The sequence below is a fragment of the Ips typographus genome, linkage group LG3 (genome assembly GCF_016097725.1).
Source record: "Ips typographus isolate SLU linkage group LG3, UJ_Ityp_2.0, whole genome shotgun sequence".
Taxonomy (NCBI): Eukaryota; Metazoa; Arthropoda; class Insecta; order Coleoptera; family Curculionidae; genus Ips; species Ips typographus.
The window spans coordinates 11,622,066-11,647,453 of NC_138424.1; the positions used below are offsets into that span (position 1 = coordinate 11,622,066).

Here is a 25,388-nt window from a genome sequence, read left to right on the forward strand (position 1 = left end):
GTCACGTGATTTCAGAAGACTATTTAGCTAGACTATGAAGTGACAATTGTCAAAATAACTATTAAATCTCAGAAAATCGTCTTGTTTCGAAAACTGTGTTAGAATGTAATTCTTGCAAATTCTAGTAAAATTTTGACAATTTTGACAATAGTAACAGACATCACGTGGTTTTAGAGAATAATTTGGAGTAAGTAAATTACTGTTTTAAGCGCATTTTTAGAATCGTTATTAAATTTCCTATTCAATAAATTGAAAAAGTATATGAAAAGTTTCACAACCAACATAATGGCAATAGCGTAATTAAGAACGGTAGATTATATACAAAAAACAGGAGAACGGTACATGACAACACATGAATTTATAGCGTTTTCGATTGGCATGTTTAGCGCAAAACTGGTGTATTGCCACACTGTTTCAACGACATTTGATAAAGCAGGATACAAATACGAGTGTATTAGTTTTGCACTAAACTTGCGTCAAAATAATATAAATAATCAAAAACGCCATTAAATTTGAGGATCTAACTTTAATGTATTGTTACGATTTTCCCGTGGGTTCACACAAAGTCAATCTAACTGAACAATTAATAACTTTATTTACACTTCAAAGCACTCCGTACAATAATTAACTCAGCTATTAAAAACACTACTACAATTCCACAATTATTCCGCTATTTAAACTTTACCGCGTTCTCAAATTCACTACTACACTCTCTACTTCACTACGCCGACGTCGACGCCGCTTCTTTTATATTCACAAACCACGTTCTAGAATGACCGCGAAACGCTTCGCGATTTGCTTCGAATCTTCCAGGTGCGGCGCTTCCTAACTGTGGCCTACTTTAATACGCGCCCGGCCAGATATTGCGGCGCATCGGTTTCATCCTGACTCGAGTATAGTAGGCCCAAACCGTAACACTGCCCCCCTCTTAAAGCTGATCGTCCCGATCTGCTTCAACTATTTCCTGGTATTTCTTGAGTCTGTCCAGATGGACAATTTTCATCTTGCCTTTGGGGCTGCGTTGGACTCTGTATGCGACGTCGTTTAACCTTTTTACCACATTGTAAGGTCCCTCCCAGTGTCGTTGCCATCTTTGACTTAATCCTTTGCTCCTCCTGGGTTGAAACATCCACACAGCATCACCTTCCTTATAATTGCCACCAGTTGGTCTGTGGTCCAGTGTCATCTTCATACGGTCGTTGTTTGGTTTCATCTTCTCTCTCTCAAGTTCCCGAATTGTGATGGATCCCTTCTGTAACGAACACTGGTCACACCGTTTATACCATTCCTCAACGTCCTTTCTGAAGTTAATCCAGTAAAATCGATCTCTTATTCTAGCCAAAGTCTGGTTTACTCCAAAGTGTCCTCCTCCGCGACTGTCATGTAGTTCTCGCAGCACATTCTCTTTGCAGGAATTGGGCACTATTGTTTGGTAAACAAAGCGTTTTCCGTCTGGACTTTCCCATTTGCGAGTAATTAAGTCATCTCGCAGTCGAAGCGAATTCCACTGCAACCAGTAACCCCTTACTGTTGGTCCATATCTGGAAATCTGTTGCCAATCCGGTTTCAAATCCTTCTCCAACCATCTTCTGATTACTTTCAAATCAGAGTCTGAGCGCTGTCCTTTTATTATGTCCTCCTTAGAAACGCAGCTCTTCATTCTTTTTGTAGCCTCTTTATCTGTCACCATCGCGATTTGACCAATCCTCCAACCATTATGAATTTGTCCTTTCCGGTACCTTAAGTCACTATCCAAAGCTTGACGATCCTCTACATATCGCGGTAAATGTCTTTCCGGATTCTTCATTTCCTGCTCCTGGTTACGCCAGTTCTGCGGGGTCGGTAAACGAGACTGCTGTCTGCAATTCCATTGGTAATGTCCTTTACGTCCACAAACATAACATGTAATGTTTCTTTTAGCAGAGGAGTTCCGGTGATTTGTTCTGATGTCCTGGTTTCGTCGACACTGTGGGTTTGGAGAACAAGACCGCTGTCTGCAATTCCTTCTAATGTGTCCCGTACGTCCGCATCGATAACACTCCACTCTCGTGATCGGACGTGACCGTTCTAACTGTCTGGACTGACCATTTCCTAATGCTGCCATTTGTTGCACTAATTGGCCGAACATTGATTTAATTTCATCTATTAATGTAGCAACATGATCGGCTGGCGGTACTCTTTCCTCTTGAATAGGCTCTGGCTTTAAATCATTGCACGCAGCTTCAATTTCCAGCGCTCGAACCAGTAATTCGCTGTTGTTGCTCCCTTTGAACATCTTCAGCCATTTCTTTACCTCCGGATCTCGAATCCCATCTACAAAATACTGTGCCACAAGTTCTTCTTGGACTTCATCCGGGACGGCTGGGTAAGCCAGATGCACAAGGCGACGAATTTCGGTTTCAAACTCTTCTAGATTTTCACCAGTTTTCTGCTGTCTTGCCATTAATTGCGTTCGATACAGTCCTTTCTTATGTTGATCCCCATAACGACGTTCTAATGCAGCTACTAATGCTTCATAGCTGCTTCGTTGGGCGATAGGCAGAGTCTGTAACAGCTCCAATGCAGGTCCTCGTAATGCCACTATTAGTGCTACAGCCATTTCCTCGTTACTCCATCCATTTGCATTTGCAGCGGCCTCAAATTGGAGTTGGTACATTGCCCATGAAGTTTGACCGTCGTATGTGGGAGGCTTGATCTTATTGAGTCCGTTTCCGGTGATCACTGTAGAGTTGACTCTTCTGCTGTCAATTTTTCGCTCTAAGTCGCGTAGCTTTATCTCAACATCATTCTGAATTTTATTTATGTCCTCCCGAACATCATTAATGTCCTCCCGAACACCGTTCTGAATTTTATTAATGTCCTCCCGAACATCATTCTGAATTTTATTGAGACTATGGGTTACATACTCTTGGATTTCTGTCTTGGTCCCCGCTAGAACGTTCAATATTTCTACCTTACGCTTTTCTTGCCGCTCTCTGTCTTCTTGTCGAATTCTTTCTTGTTCTTCCTTGTTTCGTTTTCGAATCTTTTCTTGTTCTTCTTTGTTTTGTTTTCGAATCTTTTCTTGTTCTTCTTTGTCTTGTTTAAGCATTTCCATAATAGCTACAAGTTGGGCCTCCATGTTTGCACTTTGACGTCTTGTTATTGGCATAAAATAAATTTAACACACCACTGTTCCGAAAATCTCTAGTCCGGTCCTGAACGCAAGTCTCTAACCCGAAGTTTAGTTCCAATTCACGTCGCACTAACGTCTGATCGCACTTCTGACACCAATTGTTACGATTTTCCCGTGGGTTCACACAAAGTCAATCTAACTGAACAATTAATAACTTTATTTACACTTCAAAGCACTCCGTACAATAATTAACTCAGCTATTAAAAACACTACTACAATTCCACAACTATTTCACTATTTAAACTTTACCGCGTTCTCAAATTCACTACTACACTCTCTACTTCACTACGCCGACGTCGACGCCGCTTCTTTTATATTGACAAACCACGTTCTAGAATGACCGCGAAACGCTTCGCGATTTGCTTCGAATCTTCCAGGTGCGGCGCTTCCTAACTGTGGCCTACTTTAATACGCGCCCGGCCAGATATTGCGGCGCATCGGTTTCATCCTGACTCGAGTATAGTAGGCCCAAACCGTAACAGTATGTAATAAAAATATCTTACTTACTCTCTCCTTTCTCTGGACTACCCTCACTTTGAAAGATTAAATAAAACGCCAAGTCGCGTGATATAGAGTCAAACATCCAAAAGTTGGATTAAGCTTGTCGAAGTAAGGCACGTTGTAGTGTAGGTCCATACATTTGTCTATTCCAAAAAATGCTCCATTAACTGGAATTGTCAAAATAGATTTGAATATAAATCTGCGAATAAATGTTTCAAACAAATGAGAATATACAGAGTACGTAAAAAATTACAAATGAACTACTATTACGATTTATTTAACAGTCTGGGGAGTTTGGTATATAAACGCAATTGTGGATACGGAAATCATAAAAACCTGAATCCAATTGCCACAAAACAAAAACGTTTAACAAAATCAGTGTTCCTGGACCTAGTTTTGTTCTTATCTTTCAAGCTCAAAAAAGTCAATATACTAGAGGAAACGAGGAAAACTTCCGTTTTTAAAAAGATATTGTCCTGCATTACGATTTTTGTGTTAGGTAACGGTTCAACTGTCATTGTCTATAGGCAACTGATGTGATAATTATAATGTCCCATAATTTAACCACCGAAATCCGCGGAGTTTCTCTGCCTCTTGATTATTTTCTTTAGAGCCTCAAAGTCTGCAGAGACTATAAACATGCACGTTATTTTGTTAGTATCCATTGTCACGCTTTTACACAACGTCCATTATAGCAATTATTAGAATATTGAGGAAAACTTTAAAAAAATAAATAATGAAACAATAAAACGTCAGTAATATATTTAACACATTGATAAGGGTTAAGTAAGTATTTATGTCCTACTTCGATTAATTATACACACCTCTTCTTCTTCAGCCTTCTTCCATCCGTTTTTGAACATAAGCCTCTCAGTGTCAGTATCTTCCACTTTTGCCGGTCTTGTGCTATCCGGAACCAGCTTCGACCTACTTCTCTAATCTCTAATTCTCTGGGTCGCCAAAGTATAACACTGACGGTCTATTTTTCACTGTTCTGGCATATGCAACATGTCATACCTTCATTTTAACTTGACGACTCGTGATATTACGTCTGTAACCTGTAACTCTGGTCTAATTTCTCACTCTACCTAAAAGAAAACTCAAACTTAGCACGTTCCATAGATCTATAAGCCACCCTCAAGCGATCAGCACTCTGTCTAATCAGTGTTGTTGTCTCCAATCTGCACGTTCTCACCGACAGAATGCATTTATCATAGACCTTTTGTTTCATGTTCATAGGGATGTCAGTGTTCTTCAGTATGTGTTCAAGTTTACAGAAAGCAGAGCCCATGTGAGTCTCACTCGTCTAGTTCTATCTGCTGTTTGATTTTCTGTTCCTAGTTTGATGAGTTTGAAAGTTTGAAAATGTCTTCCAGAGACAAAGTGAATAGTTTTGGCAATACTGTATCCCTTTGACGTACTCTCGTTTTAATTTGATTTTGTCTGCTTTCATATCTTATCGTTAATTTTTATTTGCATTGTTGCGTGCTCATATATGCTTTTTATAAGACCGCTATTCTTCTTTTTTATCGTCGTTCTGAGAATCGTGATCTTTGATATTTTGTGACGTTATTTCTCTCCATTGACTTCGATCCTGAGCTATATTTACAGAACCGCAGAATGAAATACCGGTGGTCTGGATCGGATCAGTCCATCTAGTTGGTGACTGAGCACTATATCTAGAATATATTCTGACCATGTTTCTATAGAATCAAATGTATACCATATCAGTTGTATGTTGTATGTATATGGCCTGTTGTGCTGTATTTGCTTCCAAACCCGGCTTGCTCCACTGGTTGATAGACATCTAGTTTTCTTGAAAGACGGAAGGTAAGTATTTTAGTTAAAAGTTTATGTGACAGAGTAAGCTGATAGGACGGTAGTTTCGTCGATTTGTATTCTCCACCTTCTTGAACAAAAGCACAACTTATTCTGCATTATACCAAAAGATTCGGATTCTACCATCCTGTAGACATTTGTTGAACAGAGTCTGTAAGGTTTTCTCTATCTTACGTCCTCTAAATTTCATAATTATTACCGTAACATTGTCTTCTCTCAGACATTTACCGTTCTTGGTCATGCGAAGACCTGTTCTTATTTCCTCCAGGGATGTTACCCGATGACAGACAGCTTTCGCAGAGCAGATATTCCAGACAAATATAACTCCGTGTAGAATATTTCAATTACTTGTGGAATTATTTGCTTTCCACTGGACAGGTTTGAACTGAGAACTTTTTAATTTTTTTCGAGTCTGTGTGATCTCATGTTTCTACGGATAGCTTTCTTTACAGATTTGTTAAGTAATTTGTGCTCTTCCATTGCTGAAGTAAAGGATTTTCTATATTGACACCCATTAACAAAATGGTCATTAATAATCCCGCCAAATTTTTTGTAAAGTTACCAGAAGTGGATTGATTAAAACAAATTGCCATAATTTTAATTTTATGACTTTGTTTGCCCTATTATCTATAATACCGGAAATCGGTATCAGTTAGATACGCCACTTATAAAACGTGCACTTGTATATACTACAATAATATCACATTATTGTTATCAATAAAACACTTACGTGTTTATTAAGAGAGCTAGTCAAAATAATTCAAAACTTTGTTAATTTAGTGGTTAAACACTAAAACTTAATCTCTCAATCCTGATACAATCCTGGTTTATCATTTGATGTAAAGGAAATGACGCATATTGGCAAATTACCTATCCTCCTTAGATTTATTTAAAAAACTACTTTCCGTTTATCAGAACCTACGTAAAAATAAAATTAAACACATTACGTAACAGACTTAAAAGCATTTAATTGACATGCTGAAACACTTAAAATATAGCAGCAATATAACATTTGGACAGGATATTTTTACAGTCAATAGAGAGATTCAAGGCACTAAAATTAGTCTTATAAAGTTCCGTGTGCACATATTTTAGTCCTTATAAGCACACCCAATCACAAGGTAACTTTGGCATTTTATTAGCGGGCCAAGGCAAATATCCCGCTGATTTAAACACATAATAGTCGTAAGTCACTTTAGAAATCAAGCCTATAATAATTAAAACATTTTAGTAGGTTCTACTCATGAAAATAATTGGAAACTTACTAATTAACAGCACAATTTCAAGTCCAATTACATAGTAAATGTAGTCCATAAAGTCCTGGGGGCTTTGGCATATTTTAGCAGTCTCCAATTCCTTGACCTTAATGTTCATGTTTTGACACTTGATTTCGTCATAGTCCGGAATATGACTCGATTTTGACATCAACCATGCCTTTAACATGATATTTTTATGCAGGTAAGCCATTTTATATACAGGGTGGTCCAGTTTTAAATGTCAATAATTCACCAATCGATAGTCCACCAAAAAATAAGTAGACATTAGTTAAGTTATTTTCCTGAAAAATGCTTCCTAAAGAAGATACAGACCTCAAAATTTCAGTTTAAAAAATGGATTTTTTGCTGTAACTATCAGACCGTTGGAGCAAATTGTTTAAATTTGGAACAGGTACTTATGAAATAAATACTCGTTATGTGATATGAATAACGTTTGTCAAAATTGTTTAGTGGCGTTGATACAGGAGGACAATGGTCTTCATTTTCCCACTATATTTTCAACGCTCACTGGATATTATTAAAAAATTACAGTTTTTTTAATTTTCTTGTTCAATTTGGAGAAAGAAGTATCTCTTATAAAATTTTGATTTAAAATTCTGTTTGCGAGATAATCGGGTTATTACGTTAAGAAACTGAAAAAAAAGAAAGGATTAAAATTTGGACATCTGGGAGGTTTACAGGTTAATTTTTGACACTGAAAATAGTCAAAGAAACAAGATTTTTTGAACTAATTCAGTTTTTTAGACTATAAGTAGTGCCAAACTGATCATTCAAGACTTGTGAGAGTCCAAATTTGTACTGAATAGTCTAAAAACTTGTTATTTACTACTAAAAATAATCTTATGATCCGCTTTTTCAGACTGCAATCCATTGTCGAGTGTTTGAAATTGGATTTCAGCAATATAAAGTTTCGGAAATCAAGACAAAGATTGTTGCTCATAAAACTAATTTTTTATGTTGTCGAATTTCTTACAAATGCTTCAGTTTTTTGAATCGATGAGTGTAGAAGTCAATTTAATAGTGAAGAAGCTTGAAGTGACATTTTTAAGACTATGGACAGTGTACAAACTGGCATTCAGGCCTGATAAGTCAAAAACTTTGTGAAGATAGTCTTGAAACTAGATTTTTCAGGCTAAACACAGTCTTAAAGCACTAAAAACAGTTTAGATTTTTAAGAAATTCTCGAATTAACACTGACGTGTATAGAAATCAATTTAATAGTGACAAAGCTTGAAATGACATTTTTAAGCCTATACAAAATTTAAAAATCGCTTTTTTAAGTCTACTATGTCAAAAATTTGGTGAAGACAGTCTGGAAACTCGATTTCGAGAGCAGTTTTAAAGCACTAAAAATGGTCAAGAGTTTTAAGAAAATATAAAGCAAATTTATTTTCAAGACTAAAATATTGAAATTTGGTTTCATATTATGCAAACTTACTTCAAATGCAAATTTTAAGCTTCTGATGTCACTTTTCTTTGGTTCAGAGTAACTTTTTGTGGTGTCCAAGTCAATTTTCAAGGTTTAAATGTGTGAATTTGTAGTCCAAAATTTTAGAAAAAGAAGTTTTTTATGTCTGCAAGTCCATTTTCAATACTAAAATTTTTCGATTTATATGAAAACTGTGACGACTGACTACAAAGACAGTGTTTAAGCCTCTCAAGTCAATCTTCACAGTTTCCAAGACTAAAGTCTTTCAATTTGTGTAAAAACTATGAAAACTGGTTATAAAGACAACTTTTAAGCTTCTCAAGTTAATTTTCACCGTTTTAAATCAATTTACTGGTTTCTATGTCAATTTTCAAGACTAAAGTCCTTCAATTTGTCCGGAAACTATAAAAACTGGCTACAATAGTATATTCTATATTAAGAGCGGAAAGTATATATTTGCCGCTTGCACATGAAATTTGCAGCTTGAGGCGAAGCCGAACGCTGCAATCATGTAAAAGCGGCAAAAGTACTTTTGGCTCGAAATATAGACGATATTTTTTCGACGACTGCTGTGGGGTGGATTAGAAGGACAACTCACATCATTTTTGTCGCTCGAACTCATTGTCACCGATAAATCACTTTGACGGAATGTGGTTATTTCAAACAGGTATGTCAAGCGTTGTTATGGAAACGCCGAAAAAAGTTGGTGACTAGATTGTTAGTAGAAAGCGAAAACGCTCTAGAGCAGAAAATCTCTCTTTCTGCTCGCGCGCGGCAAATAACCCCTTTCTGCTTCTAAATGGAAGCGTACATGAGGTACTTTCAAAGTAAGTCGTCGAAAAAAACATTTTTTAAGCTGTTGTTGGACGTAATAACTTAATTATTTCATAAACAAAGTTGCAAATCAAAACTTTATTAGAGAAACTTTTTTTTTCAACTTGAACAAGGAAATTAAAAGAAACTGTCATTTTTGATGATCTAGTGACGTATAGAAAATAAGACCAAAAAATGAAAACAATCTTCCTGTATCTACATCACTAGACAGTTTTGATCAAAATTACTCCAACAGTCTGACAGTTATGACAAAAAAACGATTTTTTAAACTGAGATATAAAGGACTGTATTTTAAAACTGGACCATCCTGTATAAAGTTAAATAAACTGAATGACAAATATTGTTAAATCGCACGTTTGGCTTGAAATTATTTTTAATATTTTTCTTCTGGATGTTCAGCTCAAAACACTTTTCTTTAGGGACCTTCACAGAGAAAAGTCTGAAGAAGTTCTTCTTTAAATATTTTGATATACAAAGTATATTAAAATTGCGAATAAAAAATTTTTATTGGCCAAAATACAGAAATAATGTTCTCAATAACTAATTGAAATTTTGCAACTACATTAATCCTTTAAATGTAGTTGCGATTTGGTTAACCAGTATACACTAATAATATGAAAGCACTACACTGTAACAAACCTGAATATGCAGTAAATGTACAGAGTGGTAAAAACACTAACTACAAAAAACTTACCTTGAGTTTCATGGTATTGCAATCACAATGCAATTTATTAAAGCCCAGTTTTATTTTTCGAATGTAGTTTCGTTCAAACTGAATGTTATCCAACACATATGTTTCCAACTGAAACAATTTCTATTACTTCAACAAGTTTTTAAGTGAGGGACACCTTACAATTTTAATATTATTCCCTTGGAGACTCAAAGTATCAAAGTTGCTTATAAACTTGGTTCCTTCCAGTGGTTGTATGGAGGAAATTTGGTTGTTATCCGCTATAAAATATCTTAAATTTTGATAGGACGGATCACTTAACTCTTTAATAGACGTAATCTGAAATGATTTGCTTTAAGTCGAATTGTACTTAGTACTGAAATCTACAACCTTACATTATTGTTGCTAACATTCAAATAAATTGTATTATTCGGCAAAGGTACTGGCAAGGACACCAATCCTTGACTAACACAATACACAGCCACTTCAAAAGTGGGCAGTTTTCCTTGAGAAAAATTTAATCTGAAGCCATCGCAACTGCAGTTTTGTGGACAGCCTTTCTTGTTCTTCAGCTACAAAAAAAATTCAACCAACTCTAAGCTTGAAATTATGAAAATATTCTAAATCAACCAACATCATGCATGGCTTTCACTTCAGAGAAGGGTAAGGGCGCCTTTGGGTCAATCCACCACACAAAATCCTTCTTAGAAGACAAACAAACGGTATTGTTTTCATTGACGTATATTATGTCAGGGCTGCTTGTAAAAGTGTTTCTCAGTTTGGAGCAAAGCAGGTTGGTGTTGTCTGAAAAATTAGATTTGAAATTCAACATAAACTAAATTAAGTTAAGTTATTGTCATTAGATAGATAGATAACAGCTTTTATTTAAAACAAATAATTACAGGGTAATTAGGTTTAAACACGTCAAAGAAGAAAAAAGTATCTAGTATCAGTGGATAGATATATACATATTTAACTTATTGTTAAGAACGTTGCACTTTTTGAAAGAACTCCTCAAAATTGTAAGGTTCGATGAAAACGAGAAGATTAAACAAATCCTTTTTAAACTTACCCAAACCTTGTGTTTCTCGAAGCTTTCTAGGTAAAGTATTAAAGCATTGTATTGAAAAATATGTACACTGTTTTTCAGTTAAAGTTAACTTGTGTTGGGGAAGGTTGTACTGATTCTGACTGCCTCTTGTGTTGTGTGAGTGATTGACTAAGAAACGTTCAAATAAATTTGGATTTCGTTTTAAAAACAATATGTGTTCAAAAATAGATATTGCTGGCAAAGTTAAAAGATCATTATTTCTAAATGCATTTCGACAAGTAGTTAACGGTGGTGACTTGGTGATTATTCTTAGTGCGACTTTTTGGAGTGAACAGCAAGCTTATGTTAGTGCTGTTTCCCCAGAATATGATATTGAATTTAAGCAATGAATACACTGTTCCATAATAAGCAACTCTTAATGTGTCTAAGCTACAGTGTTTAGCTAAAATTATAACATAGCCTGGCGCTCAATCCGTCGACATGATAACTGTACGTCAGGCCAGCATCTACCTGCAGCCCCAATAGTTTGGTATTATTACTTATAAGTACAGTGTTAGTCTTGAGAGTTATGCTTTCTGGAGGTTCCACCAAATTATTATTACTCGTTTTGAAAATGATACACTGGGTTTTATCCATATTTACAGTAAGATGGTTCTGACTAAACCACCTCTCTATGTGCTCGAAATGGTATATACAAAGTTTTTCAAGAGAAACAAATGTTTTTGCGTGCATTACCAAATTGGTATCATCAGCATAACTGACCAGGCGACCGTTCTGGAACACAACATTTAATGGAAGATCGTTAAGAAATATTGTGAATAAAAGTGGACCTAGAATGCTACCCTGCGGTACTCCGCGAGTGATACATAATTTGCTAGATTTGACTTGCTCTTGGTGAGTATACAACTTAACACTTTGCGTTCTATGCATCAAATATGATTCTAGCCAAGAATAAGCAGCACCTCCTATTCCGTATTTTTTCAGCTTTTCTAGAATAATGCTGTGGTTCAAGCTATCAAAAGCCTTTGAGAGGAGAAGGAGGTCATTGATTCGGAATTATGCAAATCACTTCTAACTTGAGAATAATTATAAAGATAATTTCACTGTTCATTTATACTGCTGTAAGTTAGTTGGGTTTGACGTAGCTACAAAAATGTGGTGCTCTACTATGGTTTCATTAAATATGAGCCAGTTTTGAGTTCCCTTTACAAAAAGGTGGTTTTTTGTTGGTTTTCTACCGTAACAGCATAGTTTCAATAAGTGTGGGTAAAAAATGAAAAATGTATTGATATAAGTAGTTCTATAAAGTTCAAATTCTTAATTCTGATAATCAGTATGGAACACCCTGTATTGATATATTATAATTTTAGTTACAACGTTAACAGGCTAGATTCAGGGATTATTTGAGAATCTACCTCAACTAACCTATGCAACTTTAAACAGAATTTCTTGTATCTAAAATAGTAGTTTTCCTAATCAGTGCACAAAGTTATGTTTTCCGCACGTGAAAGCACTTAAAAAAACGACGCAAAGCGGAGTGTGCGGGAAAATGCTACTTTGCATATGTAAAAGTGTGCGCAAAGTAGCTTCTTTGCGGTCGTTTGTAGAAAAAGACCTTTATAGTACCTATCTATAATATAAAAGTATATCTAAAGTATGGTCTCAGTGACGTCAAAACTACGATTGACACTATACAACATTCTGTTCACCTTACTTATGCTATGCAATCGCCTATACAAGACTAGAATTGTATTGACTAGAAATGACCCAAAAGGATGGCTTTGCAACAATTCAGGCAATGGAATTTTGGACAAGTGATATTCTGAATATTATTCTGAAACGTCAAAACTGTAAAATTTTGCTTCATGGAACTGTAAAGTGACTGCTTAAGCTACGTTTTCCTCCACGGTCGCCAGTCGTCAGCGACCGCGACTCGGTAGCGACGATTGATTCGTTTACGATTTTCGCTCCGGCTTCTATTTTCCTCTAGATTTAATTCGCAGGCGAATTTTGCTTCGTGTTGTAATTCTCATCGGAGTTGAAACGTTAAACGGAGTTAAAATGAACCTGTCTAAAACAAGGTCTTTACCTTTATTGTTGGACAGTTATCAGGATGATGATATATTAGTACTGTCCTTAGTGCATGATCGGGAAAGAAGAGAACAAGTTTTACCAATGTTTAAGAAGCGAAAAGAAGAAGGATTTCATTCTTTATTCTGGGATCATATAATTCTGGGGTATTACTGATCAGATGAACAAGCTGTTCATCCTTTTCAATGGTAAATCCATCCATTTCTGGATAAAACTTTATGAAACTAAATTTAAATTCGCGGCGACTAACGACTGTACTGCTCTAGGGCGAGACAAGCGACTGGCGACCAACGACTGGCGACGATTCGCTGGTAGCAGCGACCCGCGAATTTGTAGGAAAACAGTTGTACTTAAATTACATTAATCCAGGTCTAGCGAATTGGTAGCAGCTACCGTGTCGCGGTCGCTGACGACTGGCGACCGTGGAGGAAAACGTAGCTTTACAGTGTGATTCCTCCAAGAAACACATCTACTTGACATTTTATAGTTCCCAAATAGTCCAAATTTCCTTGTCTGATTTTTTTCTTTTAATGTGCCCTTATTAGCTATTTATTCTCTTGAATTCTCCTAAAATTCTTTGAATTCTCTTATCATTTTCTCCAAAAATAATTTAGTATTGACATGCACATCATTCAATAGGTATATTTTTTTGTACAGGGTGTCCCAATAAGCTGTGCACGCGGCTGTTCCTCAGAAACTATACATACTATGGCTGAAATTAATTTTCAGCTTTCTAAATTCACCGCTGGGGGCGTTTAGATAGCACTAAAATGAAAAATGTCCAAAAACTCTGAAAATTTAAAAGAAAGGTATAGTAAAAATCTCATAAAAGTAATCCCCTATTCTTTACGAAGAATTATTCTATTTAACTTCTTTTTATCTCTTCAAATTATTTATCCCATTATTATTCCATTTATCTCTTTCAAAAGTGGTGGGAGTAGTCCAAAGTTTGCTTTTAAAGAAATGAAATATCTCGAAAACGGCTAATCGTAGAGAATTTGTTTTTGCGGCATTTTAAAAAGCATGTTCTGTCCTGTAGAGTGTCCGAAAACAATGTTCCATTTAATTTTCGGTCTTTTCGATAGAGGGCGTTTTTACAAAAATTTCACTTTCATCTTAGATATCTCGAAAAAATCAAATGCAATGGTATAGCTTCCTATTACCTATTCCATAAGCAATCAGATTATCTATCGTTATGTGAAAACTGCAGTTACTCTATCTCTTTTGTAACACGAGATATTATTGAAAAATCGTTAAGAATAGCCTTTTTACAGTTATAAACATTACATTATTAATCAAATTAGAATACTATATGTTGCATAGGGTTTGGTTATAATGACAGTCATTAGTACAACGATAGATAATCTGATTGCTTATGGAATAAGTAATAGGAAGCTATACCATTGCATTTGATTTTTTCGAGATATCTGAGATGAAAGTGCAATTTTTGTAAAAACGCCTTCTATCGAAAAGATCGAAAACTAAATGGAACATTGTTTTGAAACACTCTATAGGACAGAAAATGCTCTTTAAAGTGCCGCAAAAACAAATGAGTTTTAATTTTATGAGTTTTTGGACATTTTTCATTTTAGTGGTATCGAAACGCCCCCCTAGCGGTGGATTTATAAAGCTGAAAATTATTTCCAGCATTTTCCCTTGGCCATATTTACTAATAAAAAATGTATAGTTTTCGAGAAACAGCGGCGTGCACGGCTTATTTGGGACACCTCCTACAGTATTACTGAAATTGAAAACTAGTTATTTTCTTTCATTCTTTACATTTTAATTTTGATTTAATGGTTACATTAGGTTAGGTTACTTATTGTACTTATTGGAATGCTCCAATAAAATTTTAATTTCAAACAAAAATCACTGCAATCTTATCATTGTCAGACATTACTTCTATTTCTATTGCAGATGGTTCTAATAGTAATAAAAATCTGATTATTGCAAACAAAAAATAAAACATAATAAACAATTTATGCTTTAAACTTAAAACTAATATATTTTCTCTAAATCACTTACTTGATATGTCTAATGTAACACTGGATCCAGAGCTTCCTCGTCTAATGCTGGGCACTTCGGTCAGATTATTAAAAGACAAATCTAATATGTTCAATGTGTATAAAGGGGCTAAGGCACGATCCTCAATATCATTAATATGATTGGAAGACAAATTTAAGCATTGAACTTTGCTGTGTTTTGGAAATTCCCCCTCAATTCTACTGATGTTCCCATCAGTAATAGTAACATACCGAATCCTTAACACTGATTGGATGTCATTTAAGTTGAAAGACTTAAATGTGGCATTACGGATGTGCAGAGATTCAATGCCTTTTGGTGTTATATCTTAAAAAAAATACAGTAATAACCTTGAATTCATACCTATTTAAAAAAAAACATATTATAAAGAGAGGAAATTAACACATCTATATTATCACATTCAAATGTAAATCAGTGTGATTAGCAACTCAAATTTCAGGTTCCAGCCAAAATAACTTGAACCTTCAGTACAGTGAAAAGCATAAAACCACCTACTTGCACATGCCAGTCCTTCTCTAAGTGTAAAGTGGTTTACATTACAACAAATTGCAGCTTTCTGACAGTTGGGGACTAATCTGCACCTGCAGGTTTTTTCTGGAGGTGGACAAACCTCTGGTGGCTGATGGAAACATTGTGCATTGCAATTATTATCATCAGGAGGAAGAAGACAGCTGACTGAAGTTACTAATACAATTTGGATAGCCAGGTACAAGAGATGCATCTGTAAATAAAATTTGATTTAATCTTTTAATATAGTTATGGTAAATGTTAGGATTAAAAATTGCCTTAAAAGTAGTAAAAAAACTATCAAAAAATGATGTTTGTGGGCAGAATTGCAAGAAATTAATTCTATTAATATAAACAAATAAAGTCTAAAGTACAAAACTTACTTATAATATGCAAATATTGTTATTTGCCTGAGGACAAAAATAAAATGTTTTTCCTGGTTAAAGACTTGATAACGGAGATTAATAAATATGGCACAAATAATATAGTCTTTAAAATAACAGCTAATTAACTTGTTAACATAAATAATAAAACAATTACCCAATTTAAAAATTATAAATAAATTAAAGTGACTGTAGTAGACGTAGTGTAGTATCATCCAGTTATCCGTCATTATTGTCTACTCGTCGACTATATGTGTTCCACTTATTTCCAATGTACTAGACAGAGACCAATATAAGAGACAGTATAAATTTAACTAGGTCTTCTCTTCTGCTTTCTTGACAGTTAATACAGTGTGTGTGAAGAATACTGTTTGGATCACAAATAAAACACTTATAGTTGGATTTTTACCTTTTGAGAATGACGTCATCTTTTTGCATCTTTGTTTCTCGCATGTCAAACATATGAAATAAACAATTTTAGCAAAAAAGGCACGTTGTTAATTTTGTCGTCCTGTCAAATTAAAAACGTTGACATTTACTGTCACTTTGATATAAACAAATACCAAAAGTATAAAAATGCTGTGCTACAATGAGCAAGCCGAAATGCTAATTCTAATTGTGCTGCTTTTTTTGGAGTACGAAAAGAAACAGTTTCCAGATGTCATCCTAATTGATTATTCCAATGTGTATGATAGAGCATCACAGGCTTCAAAAGTGAGTACTGCTACCCTATGCCGAATGAAAAAGGCTGGAATTCCATCTAACGACTCCTATTTCACCAACATTTCTATGAAAATGTCGGTCAGCAAAATCAAAATAACCGCTTTTATGAAAAATAAAAGTTAGTAATGTTGTTACGTCAAATTACTATTTTCTCTTTATTGTGCAAAGCACAATAACACAGCACAAAATCAATGAACATTAATAATATATTATGTTATTAGAAGTAGAAGAGATCTTTAAGTGAGTGCACACCTATTCACTGAATGAATGATGATTAAACTTAAACTCTCATGATCATGTGATTTTCAAGGCACTTGATCATCAGTCACTTCTGAACACACTCATTTTTCAAAGCATTTGTAGGTTAAAACTTGTGATCTAATTCCAGACATGCGTGTTTTTTCACCTGCATGACGTCATTCTCAAAGGGTAAAAATTTGACTATACGTTACGTGTGATGCACAACGAAAGCTAACTGCCTTAGCTATACAGGGTAATTCAAATTTGACCCTTACCATTGGGATCTCGGAAAGTATAAGAGATACAAGAGAGTTTAAATTGGGGCAAAGTTGCTAAATTTAAAGTTATACCAAATACTGTTTTACAAATTTCGATTTTCCTAGTACTTCCGAAGATATCCGAAAAAAAACTGAAATTTAGATTTTTTGTTTTTAGTTATTTCTAACGTTATTTGAAGAGATATCCGAAAACCGAAAAAACATTTTCATTGCCACTTTTTATCAGCTACACGATGACGGTTTCGTATTTGACGCCCTGAAGTTTCGTCATCATCTTTCTTTTTTCTTATGGACGACATATTAAATGTTTAAACGTCAAAATAGTACGTTTAATTCTGATTTTAGTGATGTATGACAACTTATGATTTGCTTCATAAATGACGAAATAATTCAATACAAACTAATTTTACTTCAATAAGTTGGCTTTGAATTTATGAGAAGTTTTATGAACATGACTTGACAAGATCTGTCAAACTCGATTATTTAGACTGCACTACTTACAATTACTTTTATTTTCAAATGAAAAAGTTCATTATTTACTTATTAGATTCACCTTGGTTTTTCAAAAAACCCCAAATTTTAGCACAAATGAAACTTTTTCCTAAGATACTATACTGACCGCCGCCATGTTGGATTTAAACCTGTCAAGGTGACCATTTTTACTAATTTTGACATAAAGAACAGCGTTTTGCTGTAACTGCCGCCGCGCCGTTTTGTCACCGACCTTGAAATTATGGCATTTTTGACGGTATTCAAAGACAGCTAAGACAAAATTAATTTTTATTGAATTAATTTGTCATTTTTAAAACAAATCAAGTTGTTGTCATACATCACTGAATTCAGAATAAAACGCTGTATTTGGTCCTGTAAAAATCCAATATGGCGTCCATAACAAAAAAGAAAGTTGATGATGACTGCCCACAGACGAAACGTCGGGTGGCAAATATGAAACCGTCATCGTATAGCTGATAAAAAGTGGCAATAAAAATGTTTTTTCTCTCTTTTAGTATTTACACTAGGATTGTCCTACTAATTTTTTAAATTCATAGTTTTTTTGCATTTACTACTACCTCTACAGCAAATAATATTTCTGTAAAGTACTTACCTGATCAGTGAAGGAGAATACTGGCATTGTGAGATAATTTAAGATCTGGAAAAAATCATAAAAACTTTGTTAGATCGCTGGCTAAACACACTGCAGAAATCAATGCAATACAAATCAATACAAACAACTTATTCCGCATCAGCTTACCACTTGCTGTACACAGGAAATGACGCATATATTGGCAAGTTATCCCTCTCAAATTTAATTAAAATTTTTACTTACACATCCATTAAACCTACGTTAAAAGTAAAATTAAACCCATCATCTAACAGACATATAAAAGCATTTTATTGATATGTTTAAACACTTGAAACTGCCTTAACATTTAGCAGCCTTATTTAAAGATAATTTAAGTAGTTTTTTATAGTCAATAGACATTTAAGGCACAAAAGTAAAACTTAATTCAAAACAGGCACATTTAAAAGGCGTTGGTGAGCTTCTAATAGAAATGTTTGATATGCCCCAGTTACACAACCAGTCTTTATAGTTACAATTTTAAGAACATATTTTTAATCCATCATTTAGCGCACAGTAGCCAATCACAAGGTAATTTTGGCATTTTATTAGCCGGCCAAGGCAAATTTCCTGACGATTTAAACACATAATAGTCGTAAGTCACTTTAGAGGCCAAACCTAAAAACAACAAGTTTTAGTAGTAGATACGGGTATACAATTTGTGGAACTTACTAATTAACAGGACAATTTCAAACCCAATTACGTAGTAAATGTAGTCCATCCAGTCCTGAGGATTTTGACATATTTTAGCATTGTCTATTTCTATTACCTTGACATTCATGTTTTGACACTTGATGTCCGCAAAGTCCGGAATATGGCTCAATTTGGACAGCAACCATGCCTTTATCAAGAGAATAATATTAGAGAAAAACAACCAACTTAATCAATAAAAGAGAATAATAATTTTTTAAGGTAAATATTACAATAGTCTAGTAGTTAGAGCATGCTTGAAATCATTTTTTGGTTTGAAACTGTCTTAATTATTTTTGTTTAGGATGCACCACAATAAAGTGACATATTTCACAAAGACACGATACAGAGTGACCATCCATATGTAAAGGGATATACAGGGTGTTTTACAATTAATGCGTCATACTTTACGGTTTAATAAAACATAACTCTAGTTAGTCTGCCCAGAAAATGTCTGGAAATTATTTTGAAGTTCTTAACTCTGTCGTTGGGGGGCGTAACTGCTACCAGGAAATCATAAATTCATTGTTGTGTTCATAAATCTGCGACGCGTTTTAGACTAGTGTAAATCGGTCTATGAATGTGTCTTAAGTCAGATATTGTCAGTAATAATAATCCTTCTAAAGCAGATTTTGCTGTAAGACAAATGCCACAGCTTAATAGCGTACAAAGAGCTCAAATTAATGCCTACCCTAAATTGCTTTAGAAAAAGTACACTTGTACTACTTTATTTTATATTAAAGTTATTAAAATACAAAGTGTTCTTTTTTATTAACACAACTGTACCTCGGAAAATCGAATGGTGAGCTATAAATCTAAAAACGTGATTTGATAACTTGGTAAAATTGCATCTTTTTCTTCTATGACATTTTTTCGTAAATGTCATAATAAGAGAGAGCTAAGAGAATGCAATTTCTCATATTTCACTTTGAATAACTTCTGAACTATTTGACAGATTAATATATTTTTGGTTTACTTTGAAAAGCACTTTGCTATACTTCACATTTTTCTGTTTTTTGGAAGAAAATTAAATGAAACGGATCTTTTTATTTGACAGAGCCAAATGGAGACTGAAATGTCCTACATTTTTTTGTAAAAATCGTAATATCTCATTTCTTCAATAAAAAACAGAATAAATGAAAATTTAAAAATTGAATAGTGACGAAAGTTGAAGATTTCGTGTTAATTGTATTGGTACTTTCGCATGATTTTTAATATATTACTCAAACATGGAAAAAGGTACCAAAAAGTTTCAAGAAACCTTTTCTGTATTTTACATAGCAGCTTAGGCATAGCAGATCGACTGATAAGGAAAAAATATTTAGAAATATTATATCATCTCTATAAACTGCTACATGCTAATCAAACTTTTTTTTATAGGTAGGTAAAATAAAAGCCATCCGTTATTACTCCAATGTTTCCTATATAGTAATATTAACAGTTCTTTAAATACTTGAATATTTTCAACATCTTACAAAAAATGTAATTAAAAAATTCCCCTAAAACCAAAATCCATAAATCATTCTTAATTCTTTACTTCCTACTCAAAGTTGTAATTGTATTTTTTATAAGTACACCCCCAAATTTTATGCACAATATCAATTGTCATTTAGTAAAGTTCTTATCATTCAATTTCTTTAAATTTTTTGCCAAAAACGACTTATTCTGATTGACCTTTTAAGACTGACTAACTAAGACTAAACAGACCGATAAAAGTCGAATTTTGGCGTTATAAACTTTCAATTCAATTGGGTAATAATTAATTATAAACTCCCACCATAACAAATCTAAAAAAAAACAACAAACACTTACCTTGAGTTTGATGGTATTACAATCACACTGCAATTTATTGAAACCTAATTTAATTTTGCGTTGATAGTAATTTCGTTCAAACTGAATATTGTCCAATACATACGTTTCCAACTGGAACAATTATTTATAAAACAGTCAGGTTACTGCAAGTAAAGTAGAACTTACAATTTTAATATTGTTTCCTTGGAGACTCAAAGTATTAAAGTTGCTTATAAACTTGGTTCCTTCTAGTGGTTGTATAGAGGAAATTTGGTTGTTGTCTGCTATAAAATATCTTAAATTCTGATAGGACGGATCACTTAACTCTTTAATAGAAGTAATCTACAATGAATTTCTTTTTAGTCAACTTAGAGTGAATTATACTGCCATTAGCTTACATTATTGTTGCTAACGTTCAAATAAATTGTATTGTCAGGCAAAGGCACTGGCAAAGACATAAATCCTTGACCTACACACGTTACGGCCACTTCAATAGTCGGCAATTTTCCTTGTGACAAATTCAATCTGTCGGTGTCACAACTGCAGTTTTTATGGCAGGTTTTCTTCAACTACAAACAAATTCACCTATTGAACTTAATGTTCGGTTGAATTTTAAATGAACCAACATCAACCATGGCTTTCACTTGATAAAATGATAGGATAGGCTGTATTGGAAACCACACAAAATCCTTTTTAGATGTCATACAAGAGGTGTTGTTTTGATTGACAAACATTATTTCAGGTCTATTTTCTATGGTGTTTTTCAGATTTGGGCAACTCAAGTTCGTGTTGTCTAAAAAAGAGCATACAAAATCACTTATTTTAGATTAGTGTACAACAATTTTTGATGTTCTGAATGAGAGTTTTGCTTAAATTGTATGACAAATACCAAAGAGACAGTTTGAGAACTTAAAATCATTGAGAAATCAGCTTTAGTAAATATCTTGCTAAATATAAAATGTAAATCAGCTCCAATGTACAATATTAAGTAATTCAATTCCCTAGAACTGCATGCTAATTCCATTAATTTCCACTAGAAATTCACTTAAAGTTTCAGACAACACATTTTTCCTTGGTAAACTTGATCTGAATTTCAAATACGTCCAATTTGCATCACAACTTAGCTACAAAACCATTATTGGTAAAAATATAAGAGGGTGCATGAATCAAAATTGTCTATTAAAGAGAAGATGCACTTGTGTTGTCAAACTTGACGAGTTTTATAATAGAGAATTTTAAAAAATGATGAAGAAAAGCCATTTCAAAAGCAACAATTCTGGCAATGGATAACTATTAGGGAATTATAAAATGCCAAGTAGATGTGTTTCTTGGAGGTACCACACTGTAATAAGTAAGGCTTTACAGCTCCATTGAACCAAATTTGGCAGTTTTGACGTTGCTGAATACTTTAATACTTTGCTTGCGTCACTTAATAGCTTTCATAACTGTTAAAACTCACTTACCAGTCCCTGAAAGTATAGAATGCCAAATAGATGTGTTTCATTAAGAAATTACACTGTAAGTTGTGTTTACAGCTTCAGGGAGCCAAATTTGTCAGTCCGGACGTTAAAGAACACTTTGATACTTATGTCACTTAATGTCATAATTAGTAACAGTCAAATTTCGCTCCATAGAACTATAAATACAATGTGCAGTGTGATTTATCCAAGCAATAGAACTATTTTGGATTGGTAACTTTGGACAGCTGTCAGGTGATGTAAGAAACATATTATTTGACATTAAGTGTCCCTTAGCTTCACAAATGTCAAATTTGAGGCTCTATTGTGGTGTAAATACAAGGTACAACTGTTTGGCATTTGATAGTTTCATCTCACTGTTGAATCTATGTTATAAAAAGTGTCACCTGACTATAAACCACGCTATAAAGTGTCATAACTGTCAAATTTAACGCCTTAAACAGTCATTTAACGTCGCAACTAGTAAATTTAAATCTGCTAGATGTATTGATAGACAACTAGTTAGAGAAGTTTCTTTTCTTTGAATAGTTTTGTTAATATTTCATTAATAAAAATGTATTTCACAAATATGTTGTCTTGAATTTATTTATCATCATGCATCAAACTCCCTGTTTTGATTGTGGTAAAAAGCAAGCATTAATTCACTACTGACAAATAAAAAGAAGCATAAGAGAATTATCTCAGTAAATTACTGAAAGTTTAATTAAGAAGAAATAATTCTTCATGGACAAAATTACCTTGGGCCATCTAGATATCTTATGTAGGTAGATGTCCTATTAAATACCATTGAAACTCAGATTTTAGCCTAATATTTTTTTCCTTGGTTCTCATACTTTCTTTTTAGTACAAAACTCAACCTGCTTGACATATAACTTTATAAGCTTACAGAATATTATGTTGAAAGTAAATATAAAACTGTCAACATGAAGCTATATAGAATTTTGCATAAACAAACTGAAAGACTATCATTAAAACATAAAATACTATTTAACAGACTAAAAATTTGCTAAAAATATATGACTTGTTTTATTTAGAGAATCTGAGAAAGCCTCATAACTTTAATTTATTTATACCTTAATTTTCAGTCAGAAAAACCTAATTAATAAAGTAAAATAAATACTCCCTTTCTCACAATATGATTTTCACATCTTTTCTATGGCAAACTTGCTTTGGCTCTTTCTCTTAGATGTTATTGTTTAGAATTATCTTTTTAACAATTCTTTTTTTATAATTGAATGATTTTATTTATTATTACTATTTTAAATACCTGAATTACCTGACCAAATAATATTTTGCTAAGACTTTTCACTTACAACTCAGTTGTTTTAGTAATGAAATTGTATGTTCTCTAGCTACCCTTATAAATTAACCAACAAATTATCCTCTTTAAAGTGTTATGACAAAACTACATAGGTATCTGTAAGTGCATACTTTTTGCCACCAGAAATTTAGTAAAATTTCAATAATGATGCAATTAACATTCACTCATTTTAAACTTATTTTCATTGTTTCTTTTTCATTCTTGATAAAAACTACATATTTTCTTAGGATAGCATTTCAGATTATTGCAATAAAGTGGCTAATAAATAATACTGATATATTTTTAGTTACTTACTTGATAGGTCCAGTGTGATATTGGGTCCAGAGGTTTGATTTCTAGTACTGGGCACTTTGGTGAGATTATTCAAAGACACATCTAACATGGTCAAATTATGCAGAGGTGTTAAAGCAGCATCATCAATATGATTAATATGATTGGAAGACAAATTTAAGCAGTGAACTTTGCTGTGTTTAGAAAATTGCCCCTCAATTCTACTGATGTTCCCATCAGTTATGGTCACATAGGGCATCATTAAAACTGACTGCATGTTAGTTAAATTGAAAGACTTAAATGTAGCATTATGAATGTGTAGAGATTCAATGGCTTTTGGAGTTACGTCTTAAAAACAAACAATACATTAATGATCTTAAAGGATATGAAATAAAGCTGTAAAATTAACAGATCTATGTTACATTCAAATGTAAATTAGTCTGATTAGCAACTTAAATTTCAGGTTTCAGTCAAAATAATTTGAACCTTCAGTACAGTTCAGATTATAGAGTGACTTACTTGCACATGCCAGTCCTTCTTTAAGTGTAAATTTGTTTACATTACAACAAATCGCTGCCTTCTGACAGTTGGGGAGTAACCGACACTTGCAGGTTTGTTCTGAAGGAGGACATGCCTCTGGTGGCTGATGAAAACATTGTGTGTTGCAATCAGGAAGTAAAAGACAGTTTATTGATATTATTAATGCAATTGGAATAGCCAGGTATAAGAGATTCATCTGTAAATATACAAATTTATTGCAGGTTTTAATACAAATCTAGCAGGCAGTTAAAATTACAAACTTTGCCCGACACACAATAAACAATAAAATGGTGTTATGTGCAGTGTGCAGGGTTGTTCTAATTTAAAATAAAACAAACTTAAAGTACAAAACTTACTTGTATGCAATACAAAACTTGTCCTAGGCTGGTAATATTGAGTTGATTTCCCGGTTTAAAGATTTGATGAGACGGGTATACTAAGCTACTATATAAATATGAGTTCTTTTAAGGCAGGAAATTATGTTTTATCTAAAATAAATGCAAATTTATTTATCAAAGTCAACAATACCCAAGGCAGATTTATAAAATGTAAATAAAACGGCTGTCAAAAGTTTATCTGATGTCACTGTCAGTAACGTCCATTTCCTGATTTATATGTATCTCGTTCTTTCTTTATGTGCTAAACGGAGTGCGACATAGTTAATGATGTATGTACTTCTCTTCTTCTTTTTGTCAAATAAAATGGTTAATATCTGGCGTTTGACGCGTTTGTACAATTTTTTTAAAAATAAATTCTTACATCCAATTGGTACCGAAAAACATCATTTCTTTTAATTTTTAATTTTCTTATAGAATTTTAAATATAATTGAGATATTAAATATCAGAGATGGGAAGAATTTTACGCTCATACTATATATTTTTGATGAGTAGCTCCGTTATTTGAGGAGCTACAAAAAATGTAAATATGGAAGGCTATAGAAAATTTCATCCTCTACAAGATTGTGTTAAAGTGTTTTTACCATTAAGAGTCTCCTTAAGGAGTCACAACGCAAAAAATGATAGGTTTCACCTAAACCTGCCTTATTTAAACTAACCCTATTTCGACTGAGCGAATCTCCGTTATTTGAGGAGCTACAAAAAATGTAAATATGGAAGGCTATAGAAAATTTCATCCTC

General features: G+C 33.6%; 2 protein-coding genes and 2 long non-coding RNA genes across 7 annotated transcripts; 2 read left to right on the forward strand and 2 right to left on the reverse strand.

The window, feature by feature from the left end:
• Nucleotides 1-580: 580 nt before the first annotated feature.
• LOC145725874 (uncharacterized) lies at nt 581-4,857 on the reverse strand. The gene is made up of 2 exons (XM_081974787.1): nt 4,501-4,857; nt 581-3,843 (listed from the first exon to the last, which is right to left on the reverse strand). The coding sequence occupies exon 2, from the start codon at nt 3,149-3,151 to the stop codon at nt 929-931; it is 2,223 nt and encodes a 740-aa protein (XP_081830913.1). The 5' UTR covers nt 3,152-3,843; nt 4,501-4,857; the 3' UTR covers nt 581-928.
• Nucleotides 4,858-5,367: 510 nt separating this feature from the next.
• On the forward strand, nt 5,368-15,644 carry LOC145725876 (uncharacterized). The gene is made up of 2 exons (XR_014177424.1): nt 5,368-5,506; nt 15,350-15,644. It is a non-coding gene; the product is annotated as an uncharacterized LOC145725876 (long non-coding RNA).
• Nucleotides 6,464-24,803, reverse strand: hfw (leucine-rich repeat domain-containing protein hfw). 4 transcript variants are annotated; one of them, XM_081974792.1, is made up of 10 exons: nt 24,608-24,709; nt 18,147-18,191; nt 15,406-15,631; nt 14,893-15,216; nt 10,360-10,529; nt 10,121-10,297; nt 9,909-10,064; nt 9,750-9,857; nt 6,781-6,949; nt 6,464-6,723 (listed from the first exon to the last, which is right to left on the reverse strand). In XM_081974792.1, exons 2-10 carry the CDS (start codon nt 18,171-18,173, stop codon nt 6,614-6,616), a joined length of 1,467 nt encoding a protein of 488 aa, XP_081830918.1. In that variant the 5' UTR covers nt 18,174-18,191; nt 24,608-24,709; the 3' UTR covers nt 6,464-6,613. The 4 variants fall into 4 exon arrangements, with proteins under 4 accessions (XP_081830918.1, XP_081830914.1, XP_081830915.1 ...); XM_081974788.1 differs by lacking the exons at nt 18,147-18,191; nt 24,608-24,709 and adding an exon at nt 15,801-16,004; XM_081974789.1 differs by lacking the exons at nt 18,147-18,191; nt 24,608-24,709 and adding an exon at nt 15,696-15,775.
• Nucleotides 12,668-13,309, forward strand: LOC145725877 (uncharacterized). Its single transcript, XR_014177425.1, has 3 exons — nt 12,668-12,857; nt 12,917-13,055; nt 13,134-13,309. It is a non-coding gene; the product is annotated as an uncharacterized LOC145725877 (long non-coding RNA).
• Nucleotides 24,804-25,388: the final 585 nt, after the last annotated feature.